Genomic DNA, 15,769 nt, shown 5'->3' on the forward strand with positions numbered 1-15,769 from the left:
TAACATCTTATGTTTTTAGATCATCACTGCACCTTGCCAGGATTATTTCGAATTCTTCTAGTACATTTGAAGTTGAACTCTGCTCGGTCTTGTTTGAAGATATTAAAAGGATACTCTAATGGTCCAGGGTGTGAATTAATGAAAACAGACTCCTTGCCTAGAACTGTTATGAATGAGGTAAAATACCATACTGTAATTATTGGCAATAACTGTAAAGCTGGAAAATTAGGGTAAGTCTTAAACAAGGGAAATCGTGTACTGTAAACACAGGCCAAGACCAATACTTCATACTCGGAGGTCAATATAATTTGATGAATCTCTCAGATTCACTTAAATGCTTAGTGTGAAGAACTTTTATAATAATTGATTTGTAACAGTGCTATAAATTTCTCTCATTTGCTTATTCCTGTGGTTACTTGATTTTTACTTGTCTCAGTTTTCCCTCGTCATTCTTAGCAGATGAATGGGAAAAACGCAGGAGCAGACGAAGCAGGTGGTAACTGGAACTTCAAAAAAGTTTGGCACTCCATTGCCAGGACTGTTGTTAACTCAGGCATGAGATGGAATTAAATGAGAATAATAAGCAGATTTGTAAGAATATTTTATTAAAGATACTGTATCAAAGCACAGAATAAGCTTTAAAGATTATGAAAACTAACCTGGAATGTTTTCACTGATACTCTATATAATATAGACTACAAGTAATTGCTAAGTTACTGAACAGTCATGGCCTGTTCTAATGTCCTATACTCAGTATGCTGTTGAAGGCCTATTTTTAGGTGAGGCTATAGACATATTAACCTTCTGTCCTCTGCTTCGTGATGGTCCTACCATGAAAGTCCTTCCTGTTCTCTGTGGAAAGGACATCCCATTAGATTTCTCAGCTCTACGGTGCCTTCTCCCTGCGGAGTCCCCAGTGGTATCTGGCTTTGCCCAGATACTCACCAGCTTCCCCTTTGCTCCAGCACAGCTACTGGGACAGAACCATCAGTATTCCAATATCACACGGAAAGATTTTAAAATGCCTATGTTAATGTTTAAGGTGTTACGTGTTAATAGAGCCGATACCTTCAACATCTATATGCTGCAATGTCTGGGGCTATGTAACTACATTAAGCAACCACATTCAAAGATACCTGAACATCTTTTCTTGCATTTGTATAGCAACTTTATAAACTCAAAATGAGTAAAGCAAGCACAGACACATGCCCTACACAAGCTGCAATACAGACAGTATTTTACACACTTTATAACAACAGTAATTAAAATTATGCCAATTATAAATAAAATGATAGACAGACTCTTCTTGAGATAACAGTTATACTGAACAATGAAACATCCTTTTATAGTTATGAGTAGAATTAGTAAGATGTGTAACTACAGCAGAATATAGATCAGCATGTTTAGTCTGCTTACATGTCTCAATCTGATCCACTGTTGTCTGGGGGAAGCAAAAGAAAGCAGTATTTTTTTAATCCATGCTGGCCCTAGTTTGAAACATTACTGCCTTGGGCTTTTTGGTAGGGATTTTTCCCCCCATTAATTTAGCTGGAAACATTAGGATTGCTAAAATGCTCAAATCTGAACAGGAATGCCTGATTCTTCCTCGTCAAGCCGGCTTTTGCAAGGCTTAGGTCCAGAACAAGGTGCACCCTGTGCCCTGTGAAGATTATTTCTCATTTACTCATCTCCTTGTTGGTAAAAATATTCACCATTCTTGTAATAAGCCCAGAGCACCATTTCTTTACTCTCCACATACAAGCACTGTGCTGCATGGAAGGTCCTCTTCAGCTTGATGATCATGGCAGCAGGGGGAATCAGGTCAGCTGGATCTTTCTCACCATCCTGTCCTTCCTCAGGGACCTTCTGTCCTCAGTAGTTAAGATTTTTTTTTTTTCACCTTGTACTGCAGATTATTTTTTTTCTCTTTTTTAATATTTGACAGTTTAGCATTGAAACTGTCTGAAAATACAGAAGTTTTAGTTCACGAGTATACACTTCTAAAGTTCGAACTAAAAAAATCTAAACAGCTTTTGACAGAAGCTCTAAGAAGCCCCATTTCAGAAAAGGAGCACTCCACCACATGAATAGCAAGTTCTGCAAACTTATTTCAGTGCAGCCCTTAACACCTGGCATCTGCCTCTTTCGGCTGTCTGCTCCACAAAAGGAGACTTCAAATTTGTTTTTAACAGGTGTAAATAATAGTCACAAGGAACTAAGTTTTATAATACAGAGCAGAGTCCAAAACAACTTTTACTGCATGTTCTAATTTGACTGCTTTGGTGCCTTTTGCGACTGCTGCAGTATGTCAGAAAAGCAAAGGTGGTGCCAATTCACATCTGGCACACGCGGGTCTGAGTTTTTATGAAATCTTTTGCCGACCAGTTCTTCCTCATGTCTTCTTCAAACCTGGTTCTCTCAGTTGTTCAGAAGCTTAGAAGTCCCTATTTCACTACTGCCATGCAGAAAAGAAATGCAAGAAAAACATTAAAAGTCAGAAGCCCACACTCCAGTACTGTATTTGCTAGCATGACGTGGTCCCTCCCACCTCACTACCCTGTGGTTTTGCTCTAAATACCCATCTTCAGAGCACCCACCACAGTCAGGAACTCTGTTTTAAAGCCATAGGGTTCATTTCTTTCAACCCCCTGCCCCACCAAGACACAACTTAACTATAAACAATGTTTTGCTCTTGTTTCAGAAACTTTTGTTCATGTTTCCTTCACCTTCTGTTTTCAAAACAGCTAAAGATTTGCTGAAGAAAAACTTTACTTCCCAGGCCTCCCAGTAGTTATTTTTGGTACTGTGTTACTTTTCAGCAGTGATTTATGGCTTGGCTTAGTGGATGTTCAGGAACTGGCATGAATATTATTACCCCTCAGCCTGGACTGCTGATAGCTTGGAACACCCTTCTTCTGTTCAGGTTTGGGGTTTTGTTTGTTTGGTTTTTTTTTCCCCTTACCTAACTCAGAGGTAACTCTTACGTATTTACTTAACCCACCTCCTCAAGTTCTTATTTTAGGTTAAAGGCAGATAAATGAAATAAATATTTACAACCTGTAAGTCTTTTTCAACCAAACTAATTTATAACAAATATAAGCAGCTTTGTATCCGATATGAACAGTCAAGAAATTGGAAACATGTGGATGTAGCTGTAACAGGCAATCCTCAGGGGTTTGTTTTTGTCTTGGTACAGGCTTCTTTCTCTAGTTACATGAATAACATTGTACAAAGCACATGATTTTTCCCACTTCTGGCTATTTTACACTTGATGTTTCTACGCGTGCTGTGGCAGCCCTGCGCTGAGGCTGTGTCAACACTGCAGAGGAGGAAAGGCTTCAAGGCTCCACATGAAGCCAAGTTGATCAGCTGCCTGCATCACTTACCTGCTAGAGCATCCTCAAGGCCAGCCCAGGGCTGAGGTTCCTGACAAACCTCTGAGAGGAATGCCTTGAGAGTGGTGCCCCACGCTTCAGCGTGCATCACAGGCTGCCCTGTGTGACATGTGGCCAGGCCCAGAGCTCCCTATGTATTCTATCTGCTCCCTCTGCCATGTCACACACCTGATGGTGGGCAAAAAAGCCACCTGGGACAAATGACTTCTGCCTCATACCAGGAGGGCAATGGGAACATAGGGAAGCAGGTCTTGGGCAAACTGCTGGCTTCAAAGTGCTGCTGGTTCTGGCAGCAAGTCCATGGGTCTACCTAATACATTCTTTGACTCTTGGAGGGCAGTTCACTGGACTAATGCTATTATCTCAAAGTAGTTCTCACTTGACTAGCTCAATGGTCAGGAAATATCTTTCTTTCTTTTTCTTTTTTTTTTTTTTGTAAACTAAGAAAGGCAAAAAAAAAAAAGTTATTCTCACTACAGTATGCATGGGAACGTTGTTTTCCCTAGGCAACATCAGTGTTTGACATCCCTGTTCAGTAAGATACTGGCCTGCATTTTAGAGTCAAAGATCTCTGTTACTGCAGGTCACACCCAGCTCACATAGCATGATGAGCTCCTGTACACCAGCACCCTCAGACACACCCGCTGTGCTGTGTGGGACCACCTCTGAGTGTGGGAGGGTGGGCTGCTTGTGGATATTCAATTTCATTTTTCTGATGAGACTGCAAAAATGCTGTTAACCCATGCCAAGTGTGGTGGCGTGCTGGACATACAGAACTGCTACTGGCATCTGGAATGGCTTTTAGCCCACAGTAAGCTAGATCAGAGGCAAAATGTTGTGCCCTCTTCCCAGACTCTAAAATCCTGTAGCTACTCTAAAAACAGTTGTTTTAGGAATGCACTGCTGCAAGAGGATCTGCTTCGCTCCTCACACAGTGAACTGCTCCACTGTAGAAAGGGGTGAGCTTCTGAAGTGGAGCTGTGCTCCTCTCCAGTGAGTCACCAGATGGAGCTCGTGGTCCCCACCACCCAAATCCATGCACATCTGCAAAGTTACAGCACTGCAGAGATGGTAGAGGATGCAGCTTCTTCCACTTCATACTCCACTTCATAAAAGTCAGAGGAAGTCTGTGATTAGCTGGATGTTTACAAATAAAAGGAGGATCTGGAGACAGATCAAAGATAACTCTCCAGATTTAGCATGATACCAGGTTTCTGTACTAATAGCATCTGCATGAGTTTGACTGTTACATTAAGTGGTTGAACTTAAGCTTATCTCATCGTGTATTAATAATGATTTTTTAATGCTTAGCACATTTACTAGAATAAGGCTGAAAATTAAGCCAGCTACAAGCCTGAAAAAAAAAAATAAATCAAAAAACCAACACCCCCCAGCTAACAAAATCTTCCAGGCTCTATTTAAAAGAGAAGCACCTGCTGGGCTCTTCCTCACCTCGCTCTCTGAAATGTAAAGGCAATCAAGGTGCAAAGATAGGTACCGTGCCAAAATCTGAAGGATGTAGTACTGGAAGCTTAGTAAATAGGAGCAGCAGCAGCCAAAGCCTGTTCTTTAATGATCTAAACAGTTTGGATGGTCCAGTCATACCATATATGCTTTTTACTGAGAAGTCTATAGTTCATCCAGGATCTCAGCGACTGGCAGAGCCCCAGTGACTGGGGAGAAAAGCAGATCTGAGATAAGACTGTCATGTGTGAAATACACTGAGTTAATGTAGATGTGTTTTAAGGGACATCTTTGCTTTGACTCTGTGTAACAAACCAACACAGCTTGTGAGGTCTGGAAGGCCACAGACTGCTTCATAGTAGTGCTCTGTTTGAAGCTAATATTTCTGTCTGGGGTCTAAGCCACACTGAACTTGATGAAATAAACATTCTCCCAAGGAAACTGTCTTTCAGCTATTTAACTCTTTGCACAACAAACTAAAGCTGAAAGAACTGTAACAATTACTGTGAGATTTTTTTGTCTTCTTTTTCAGGGGATTAACTTACTGTTCATGAGGACCTCTGTCTTTTCTGGCAGAACTGACCACATTTGCAACAGTAGGTAAAATCTAAGTGAAACATAAGCCTGTCTGAAAGCAGCCTAGATGAGGCTAATCTCGTACTTCCAGGCACATAGACTGTGCCCGTGTCGTCTTTTACAGCATGTGTGAATGTACAGAAATCATATTTAATCTGCCTGAGAGCAATGCAGCTCAGAGATCCGAGCATTCTCCTGGGCTGTAGGGCACACTAAAACAATTGCTTCATCAGTTCCAAGGGATCCTACCCTGTACTTCCTCCTTCTACAACACCATCTATCCTTTTCCTAAAGGTAGGAGAAATATTCTCGATTTCATCTCTTAAAATGTTTCCACTTTGTATAAATAATTAAATAACCAATGGCTAGAAACCAGAACCTCAGCAGTTAGGTTGTTGGGACTCTCTGCCAGTCGGTAGCAGTAGGAAGCCCATAGGCAAGGAGGAAACAGAGCCACCATCTTTAGCATCCTAAATAAATGCTCTAACAATAACTTGTGTAAAAGGAAGGAGCATAACCAATACCAGAAGTCTGGTCTATCTACTGCCAAAACCAAAAGTAATCTATGGTATTCAGCAAACTCTTATTTTTAGCCAGCATATCTGCATTTCCACAAACTTTCATGACCTTGGGTCTTTTGCCATGGAAAGAAGGACATTATATTATTTCTCCCATTCATTTCTGGGGAGTCAGAAGCAGAAGTCCCTCTGGTGACAACCCCCAGTGTAGCGGGATGGTTGGTTAGCTAAAAAAGGAGAGAATAGGTATTTCTGAGTTGTGTAGGTTCGACTGAACACGTGAGAACTGTTAAAAAGGCAAGTGCTTAGCCCTACTCATTGCTTTAAAACAGGAAGAAAGCACACCTTCCCATTTCAAAAAACAGAAGGTAAAGAGACAAGGCAACAGGATGAATTTTTGAAATATCAACCTTGCCTACAAGGAACATGGGGAGAAGAGATGGGGCAAGACTGATTTTTGCATCTTTCATGTTGGCAGTGCTGCTGCTGCAGAGACCTTGGCAATTGCTGACAAATTGCTGGTGGCAGTTTGCCTGATAGGCAGGTTGAGAAACCAGGGATCTGCAGACAGTCCCAACTTCCAGTACATCCCACAATGCACACAGCTTGCAGGATGTGGAAGCCTTTATTGGAATACTCTCTTCTCATTCCCTGTCAGGAATCTTGGGCTGCCTACAGAACCATATGACATATTTATCTGAGATCACCTCTTGCAACCAGAAGGAAAAGCACACCCCAAAATCTCATTGATCCAAATCATAGCTGAGTGAAAACAATAGCAGCATCAGGACTTTGTCAAAGAAGGAAGTTTTTGAACAGCTCTGAAAGGCTAATTTTTTTTTTTCTCCCAGAGGAAATGTTAGATGCAGCATTGTTTTTGTGGTTGTAGCTGCAGGAAGACTTACTGTGCCAGAAGGCACAGGAAAGGATTAAATCTTTTCGTTTTCTTGCAAGAGAATCAAAGATAGTGACAGCTTCTGAGATTCTAGATTCTCGGGGTGAGGTGTGCCACACTAGCTACACAAAACAAATGGTCAAAATCTGACCTTGGACCATCTGCTGATTTCTCATCTCATAATTTTATGTTCCCTAGAATACATTAATGTGGAACTTTAAAAGCATATTTTAAACTACTTTTATCTGGGGAACATGCAGAAATTACTGAACAGCTTCCCTGAAGGCATGATGCACAACACTGTTTTCCTGCGACTTAAAAAACCCCAAACCCTACAGGATTTTTGATGGGAAAAATGACCCAAAGAAAGATCTTTGGGATAGCGTTTCTCCTGTGACATCGTCACTGGCCATTCAAGTATGTGTAAAGGAACATGGGCTGTTTGTTTCAGGGCTGAATATTTATAGTCATGATGAACTGACTCCTGAGTCATGAGCTCTGTTGCCCTGTAACAAGCTGAGATCTGTCCTCCTGCATGAAAAAATAAAATCACAATTAATTCCAGAACTGTAGAAGCGTCTGTAAAAGTGGCAGAAGACAATTTATACAATGTGTCCTGGTTTTTGGCATCTTCCCTCTTCAAAATCTCAGCCTACCAGCATGTCTCAAGAATACACTGAACAGCAGTATTTTAGGACTTTTTTGGAACTTGGAAGAAAACACAGGAAACTGGTTTCTAGCTGAGAACTACAGAAATGTCAGCTTTTAAAAACATATTCATAATTTCTAACCTTGAGCAGATTTATAAAGTCAAATTAGTCATGCTTCATCTTGTAGGTCTTGAAGTCTGTGACAAGCATCAAACCAACTAAGAATTAGGGAAGCCAGAGTATTTGATTTTTAACCCTTTCAGATTAGGAAACAAAAGTCAGAAGCAGGCACAGAGGGATAGTAACAGATACTGCCGTCATCTCCTTAACTTATGCAAGGAATTGTCCTGAGCTTTCATTAGACCAAAAGGAGATGACAGTCTCCCCTTGCCATGATGCCTAGAGAAGCACACGTCGTGAGTGGTGAGGGGCACAGGGCAGCAGGAGACTGGGGGCAACACGGCTGCAGCTGGGCCCACAGCTGGAGGGCACAAAGACCAGAGGAAGGTTGGAGCCATTGCTGGTGTTTGGCCAGACAAGGGGCCCAGCTTGTGCTCCATGGTGCACGACGTAGTTTGTTTCAAGAAAGACTAAGAAAGCCCCAAAGCACATCTGAGGGGTGAGCTGAAGGCAGGAAGGCTTCCAGTTCTCCTAAGGAGAGCAGACAGCATAGATGTGTCTCCTTTGTGCTTGAGAGGCTGGGCTGCCTTTTTTCCTTATCAGGAGACGGACAAATCTAAGAGTTCAACTTCCACAAGGATGCTTGGAGGAGACAGAGACCCAGTTAAGCTCGGGATGCTCTGAGCTTTGAGCACAGTTCATTTAAGCAAAGGGCCCCCTCCCAACCACTCATTTCTCACCTCGTGCCACCCCTTCTATTGTGCTAGCACAAGATCTGGCAGAGATGGAGAGGGAAGCACAGTGGGGAACTGGTTCAGCCAAAAAACAGCCCCACAGAGAATAAAAAAAAAGGCCTGTTGTTTCATTCAGTTCATTGTGAAGCTACATAAATATGTGCCTTTGACAATGGAGAGGGTGGCACACACAGGATATAAGAGCTGAAACTAGGTGGGGAGGAGGGAGGGGCTGCCAGGGCTTGAGGAGGCACTGTCTTCTAGGAACAAACCTGTGTCCTCACCAATAGTGGACGGTTTACTACCAGTGCGTTCAAATGCAATGCTGTACTTAAAGTAATGACTTCTATAATGATGTATTTTTAATATATTCTCCAGGGGAGTGTATTTTCTGTCTTCAGCTTTGAATAAAAAAATATGCTGAATTGTATTTTCTCCATTAGCTGAAAATATTAAATGGAGAAATCTCCTACTAAAAGCATAAATTCTTTGATTTCTGTGATATTCCAGTCTATTCAAATCAAGGTTTCTTGACAGATCTTTTAGCTACAAATACACAAATATAAATACTGTTTGAATTAGTAAGTTGCTAATAAGCATTTAATTTTTTTTTCCAATATCTGAAACATCTCTTACAAAAAAAAAAGAAGCTCACTGCAGGTCTTCATAAATTCCCTTTTTACATTTCAAGTAAATCCTGAAAGCTAAAAGCTAGGCTGGCTACTTAGGAATTAATCTCACTGTTGCAGCCCACACCACTGCCACAATGAGGAAAACAACAGAACAGAGAGAGGTCCTCTGTAAAAAAGAATAGCAATTCACTAAAAATGTTAAGTCACAGCATCCAGCAAGTCTTTTTCTTTCTGGCTGCACCTTGTGCAACGTGACACGCATACACCTCTGCTCTCAGAGATCCTTAAGTGCTTTTACACTCTAACAGTCCACATAGTGCAGTAAGGAGATGCAGAGGTGCTATGTTATGATGACTGAGAAGTACAAATTTGTGAGAAGAAACAGAACTTTAAATGAACTATTTTTGCTTCCCCTTCACTATCTTTCAAGTAACAGTAAGACTCCCAGGATATCGTAACTGCAATTGTTTTTTTCAGGTCTGCTTTTGTACCATCCCCACAGTAAGCAATTTTAGCCATGGTAGGAGTGCTGAAACCATCATTTCACTCTCCTGCAGATGTTGTCCCATTCTGCGGAGAACACCTGTCCTCAGGAGTGATCAGCCCCTGGCTGCCTCAGCACCCACCCCTTCTGCCTGTTCACAGCAGCCAAATTCCTCCTGTCACCTCAGCCTTTTTTTCAAAAGTCCCATGCTATTCTCCTGCATGCTTTTACACATCAACATAAACACTCTCCCCCCATCTACTTGCAAGCCAGGCTGGCTTGTTTGTGCATTAGTACCTTTGATTTGTTCTCCTGTACAACCCTTGATCACTTTTCAGGCTACTTCAGTCATCCTGTCTCTCCCTGTCTACATGCGAGTACATTCACTCTTAAGCTGTCCTGAACTGCGATTCAGGCTTTTTATGAGCCTGAGTCTGGACATTCATACAAACTCCAAGGCACTGAGATTTGTTTCACAAGAACAGGAAAAAACATTAATCCAAGTGCAGTTGGAAAGGCTTCACAAACTTTCCTTTGAAAGGCTACTACAACACACCTTGTAACTGAAAAACAGAGGTATTCCAGGCTGTTTATAAAGTTAGCTAGTACACAAATACCATTGTTCCCAGTTCCTCCATTTAACTTCTGTAAATGTCAGGTCTACTTACTATGAAGTAACTTTTTTTCTGAATCGTTTTTGGGTCAAGTTCAGACCAATACATGTAAACAACCGCTCCCAACCCTGAACAAAATTCTCCGTAAATCAGCCTCAGCCTTTCCCTGGACTCAGGAATGATCTCTTGGTTCGCAGAGGCCACCTCCCCTTTTCAACCAGGTCTTTAATCGGGGCTGTGCTGTGCCACTGCGGTGCTCCCAGCACGGGGGCTGGCTGCACGGGGTACGCAGGCTGTGCCCGGAGCCTGTGCCCTGGTGAGCTAATCGTGCAGGCCGACAGCTCGCCCAGCCAAGCTGAGTCATTCGCACTCCGGCCTCCAGGCATCTACAGGACATTTTATCCACTCCTCCAGACGCCCCCTCCATGCCACCTTTGGGATTTGCTTCCCACTGCACAGCTCTAGTCCTGCCCCTCCCCATCCTTCACCACTCCCTCCCACTCGAGACCTCCCCTCCTACTCAGCCTTCCCACTCCTCCAGCACCACAAGACTCTTCTGCCAGCTTCCCCAGCACCCTCCAGTTCTCCCTCACTTCCCTTGGCTGCTTTTCCCAGTGCAGGCATTGCCAGTACCATAAGAGATAACCTGCATGGCAGAGAATTGCTGTGTGCAGCGTATTAACCCCCAAACTCTTCCACTACAGCATTTTACTAACTACTTCATCGCCAAGACAATTTATAGTAAAATATTTTGTCTTTTGATAAGTCTTACAATCACCTTAGCAGTGATTTCAGTGCTAAAGAAAGTGTTAATATACCCATCCTGCTTATTATTTGAACTCTTGAACAGCTTCAGTTGGGGAATGTGGAATAAATCCTAAGAGGGAAGTGCTGAATTAACTGAAATGCTGGAGTGTGTTCAGGCCTGTGTACTTTTTGGTCCCAGTGTTATTCAGGATTGGCTGGCTTCAGAATCACACAAGAAAACATAAGACTGAGCAGTTACAGTAAAACACTGCTGCCTGAGCTGCACTTGAAGCAGTGCGTGCCCAGGAAGCCAGCTGTCAGCTCAGGGCTGAGGTCTGGTGGCACGGTCCTTCTCCATCACTGCAGAAATGCAAACATCCAAGAGAAATTCTAATGCACATTTAAAACTGAATAAATGCAATAAATATAGTGAAAACTCTGAACTGTGTTAATTTCTCTAAATAGTCTAACATTAAAGCTTGATATTCCTCATAATCCCCAAGAAACAACAAGGGATCAAAACTCAACTCCGACAGTGACACGCATGTGAAAGCCCTGGACTAGACCCTCAGCTCCTGGCTTTTATTCTCAACCCCATCACTGACATGTGAGGTGATAGAGTATTTCAGTTGGAAGAGACCTACAACGATCCAACTGCCTTAACTGCTACCTAAACTGCTTTCCTCCCTTCACAGCTCTGCAGGAAACAGCATTACTGCCTCCTTTGATAAAGTGAGATCTGCTGCAAGGCACTACTGCTAGGTTTTCTTTTTTAACAGTTTTCTCCACCATTACATATTTTGATCTTTTCCTTCCCCCATTAAAAATCACGCACTTAGCAAACATTTGGACAGCTGGTGCTCAAGAGGCAAAGCCAATCATTCTCTCAAAGGCCAAACTGCCTCGCTGAACTGTCGTCAGCTGGTACTTAGTAGGATTTTAAAATTCAATTAAATGAAGAGACAAGCTTTGCAGATTAGTGCTATACTAGAATCAGAAAGGAATCTTAAAAGCCATAAAATGTCTTTACATTTATTAAGCAAACTGCAGTCTTTTCTTGTTATATTCTTGTTGAAAAACAGAACATTCAGAAAAGTATAATGAAAACAAGAAACAGAAAAACTAAGGTTCACATGAGGCACACTCCCCCTTCCCCTCCCCGCACAAGCAACGGGACTATCTTCACACCCATCCCACTTTAAACTTTCCAACACAAGCAGCAAGGCACCATTTGCAGCTAGGCTGAAAAATGAGGTCTTCAGTGCACACGGCCATCCTGCATTCCTAGCAATCCACCCCAGCCACTCCTCCCTTGTGTGTTAGGATATGTACTCATGAAGGTACAGACAGTAAAAGAAAGGACAACGTCAGTTGTACAGTTCTGCTAGGACTTCAAGTCTGGAAAATAACCGTCTGCTGGGAACCCCTCCGTTATCCCGACAGTCTTTAGCTCCCTTTCCCTTTGTGGACACCAGTCCAGATCTGCCAGGTTTAACTCAGCCCTCACCCTGCGATGCACGTTCCAACAAAGCCAAGAAGCAGAGGACCAGGACAGCCAGCTCTGCCCTTACAGCAGAGTCAGAGAGCAAAGGATTATTTCTTGGCACTGGCTGGGTTTTTTTTAATTTTAAAAATTAATTTGGGGATTATGAACAATTATGCTTTTGCACATTAATGGCTGTGATCTAAAACTTTCACATGAAGAAACAACACATGGAAATATTAAGCACTCATCTTACGGATGTGGATCCGAGAACTGTTTAATAGCAGTCAGTGAAGGGGTAACATTGTGCTTTTAATCTACAATTTAAAAATAATGATTTGTATATCTACTTAGTAAAACAATAAAATTAAGAACAGAAACTGATATTAGGAAACAGTGAAAATGTAATAATTAAACACATGAATGCTTTTCAAAGCTATATACTTAATGAGCCTAAATAGACACCTATGGTTAGGAGGGTCTTAAAAAAAAAAGTAATAAAAAAGACTTATTTTTCTTTTTTTTCCAATTTTTGTCTACTATACTGTATGCCTTGCTTTGGTGTTCTCTCTGCTGCCAACTTAATGCTTTAACAGTATGTTTACGCTTATGTTCTTTTCAAATGCTTGGCATTATAGTGAGATCTCATATCTTTCCTCAAATTAAATTTTGCTCCACATACTCCACATGTATACAGATGAACATCCATGTGCTGCTCCAGTTGCTCATTACTTGGGAATATCTGAAAGCAGACCTGGCATATAGTCTCTCCAGCTGATAAGTGAGATATCATATGCCGTACATGGTCATGTTTTCGGAAGTTTCCTTGATCACAAATGGAACAGACATACCTGGCCATGCCTTTGTGCATATCATTGTGGAGCCGCAACTGGCGCTCTCTTAAGAACTGCTTCCCACATGTCTGACAAACAAACTGTTTTTCCTTGGTGTGCACGGTATAGTGTTCCCGCAAGTGGCAACGCTGATAAAATCCTTTCCCACAAAGATTGCAGAAATGCTTACGTCTGTGATCCCTCTCGTTCTCTTCCATCATGGAGTTCTTGAACAGATCTTGCTCCAGGCAGCTTGACATATGTTCAACCACTAGGTTTTCGGTTTCAAAACGCTGACCGCAATTAGGGCACCGGAAAGGACAGGCAGAATGCTTGTATAACTGTTTTTTTTGAAGGCTGTTCATTGGGAAGTGGCTGTCCCTGAAGTCCTCTAGCATCTCTGCAAACATCATGTCCCTTATTTCCGACTGCTCCTCGGGGTTTTCTTCTAAGTCCATTTTCTCCTCAGAATTTCTGATACCGTTCATGGTCAGATCCTGGGGTTCTCCACAGGTCTGCGCATGATCCTGTAACTGCTTGCCTTTGACCAGTATCTGACCACACTTGCCACAAGCACATATATTTTCTATGTGTTTGGATAAATAATGAGAGGACAAATCTTCCTCGGTGATTGTTAGCCCACAAAGTTCACAGGGAGCATTCTCCACATCCTCCTGCACTGAAGGAGCCTTCCTGTTAAGGTGCCGCGGACTTTTCAAACACTTTCTTTCATCCTCATCCATGGACAAACGGGGTTTTAACGTCTTTCTAGCATTTCTTTTCTCTCTCATCTCTTCCTCAACATAGTATCTGTAAAGCGGCTCTTCCTGCTCATCATCTAGGTCGTCATTGTCGGAAGATTCATTGCAGTCTTTATCTGTCACCTTAATAATATTAAAATCCTTCAGCTCATCTGCAGGATTGTCCTCTGGTTCCATCTTGATGATAATCCTCTTCCTTTCAGAGGCTCTACTTACTTCTTCACCTGATGTCTCTGAGGCAATTGTGCTACTTTTTCTGCTCGTGATGTTTGACGCAGGAGATGAAGAATCATCTGCTGTTTGGCTGGAGTCCCCCTTGTATTTTTCTGTTTGTGTGGAGATTATTTTAGAAGTAGAGTCCTTTTCACTAAAGTCTAATTTTTCAGCACCGTAGTACCTGGCACTTTGGTAGGAATGCCTGTTAGTGCACGTTAACACGTGCTCATCCAGGAGCTTTTCACAGCTAAAACTAAACCCGCAGCTGTCGCAGGTGAAGCTTCTGCCAAAACGGCGCGAGTGGGACACGCGCTCTTTCGTGTGAGAGAATTTGGACGTGGTACTTTTTTTGCAGACATCAAACAGTTGCTCAGGGAAGCTGCTTAGCTGCAAAGCTTCTTCGTCAGGCTCTTTGTTATGGGATGTATTTACTGTTGAACTTGGCGGCTCCATGCCCCACCTGTTTGCCTCGCTGCCATTTCTAGCAAGCGTGTCTTCATACATTCTCACGCCAAATATCATTTTACTATTCTGGGTGCTAGAAGCAGAAGATGAACATTTTAAACTAGATGAGTCTGTGTCCTGTATATCTTCTAGACATTCAGGTACGTTATATAGCTGTAAAGAGTTCATGGCCACTTTAAATTGCTCAAAATTGGCAGGGGCTGTCATAATTTTGCCTAAATACATGAACTGTAAAATAAGATCAAAGCATTCAGCGCTAATCTTCATGTTGCTTAGATTCAGCTGGGCTGTAGTGTGTTGATGGTTCATGAAAAACATCCTGAAATAGGAACTGCATGCAGCAAGGACTGCTTTATGTGCTTGAAAATAAATATCATCGATAGCGATACAGCAGTCACACAGAAAACCCCACTCTCTTTGGTTGTTTAGCTGCTGAAGGACATAGTTGCTGTGGCTGGTTCGTGCCATCTTGCACTTCGGTTATAGCCCTGCATGAAGAAGAAGACATCTGTTAAATCACGAGCATGACAGGCAAAATGTACGTAAATGCAGGGAGGAGCTGCCATCTTTTTCCTCTCTGGAACTTCCTATTCTCCCCTCTGTTTGTGGTACAGCTTCCTGCCTGGAGATCTTTGCTGGTAACTACTTAGGAATATTGATGCCAGTGAAAGCATCCACAATTCCACGTTCTCACCACTAGACTTACAAGACTAGTAAACTAATAAACATAACCACCACACATGTCAATCAGAGCATCACTGCTAGAATGTAAATTAGCAAATACACCTCAAAGTCCTACAGCCAAGATTTTCAGGTATGAATTCTGAACTCAGAACTTCAAAAACTTCACAGGGTAGGCTGCTGTAAGATGGCCCCAGGACAGCACCTATACGAGGGAAGCTGACTGTAAGAAACCACTCTTCAGTCTCAACTTGCCTTTTCCACCTGTCAGTCCAAGGGCTATATGATGCAACACATACTGGAAACCAAGCCAGGCTCAAACTGGTCTAAAGGAAATGAAGGAGATGCACCAGTGGAGCATCCACACAAGCTACATCCACATCCTTTTTGCTCTTCAGGGCAGCTCAGGAACGCTCTCAGCTTTCTCTGCAGGAGGTCTGCGAACCAGGACCGGCGCAGGCCGCCGCGGGCAGGGGCAGCGGGCAGCCCGGCCGTGGGGAC

The 15,769-nt window shown here is 42.5% G+C and overlaps 1 protein-coding gene across 2 annotated transcripts; it reads right to left on the minus strand.

Moving 5' to 3' along the window:
- Nucleotides 1–1,760: 1,760 nt before the first annotated feature.
- ZBTB1 (zinc finger and BTB domain containing 1) lies at nt 1,761–15,080 on the minus strand. 2 transcript variants are annotated; one of them, XM_008940283.1, is made up of 2 exons: nt 13,164–15,080; nt 1,761–2,455 (listed from the first exon to the last, which is right to left on the minus strand). In XM_008940283.1, the coding sequence occupies exons 1-2, from the start codon at nt 15,053–15,055 to the stop codon at nt 2,419–2,421; spliced, it is 1,929 nt and encodes a 642-aa protein (XP_008938531.1). In that variant the 5' UTR covers nt 15,056–15,080; the 3' UTR covers nt 1,761–2,418. The 2 variants fall into 2 exon arrangements, with proteins under 2 accessions (XP_008938531.1, XP_008938532.1); XM_008940284.1 differs by having other exon boundaries at nt 1,830–2,455; nt 13,336–15,080.
- Between the last annotated feature and the right edge of the window lie 689 nt (nt 15,081–15,769).

The sequence above is a fragment of the Merops nubicus genome, unplaced genomic scaffold, assembly GCF_000691845.1.
Source record: "Merops nubicus isolate BGI_N331 unplaced genomic scaffold, ASM69184v1 scaffold49895, whole genome shotgun sequence".
Lineage (NCBI taxonomy): Eukaryota > Metazoa > Chordata > Aves > Coraciiformes > Meropidae > Merops > Merops nubicus.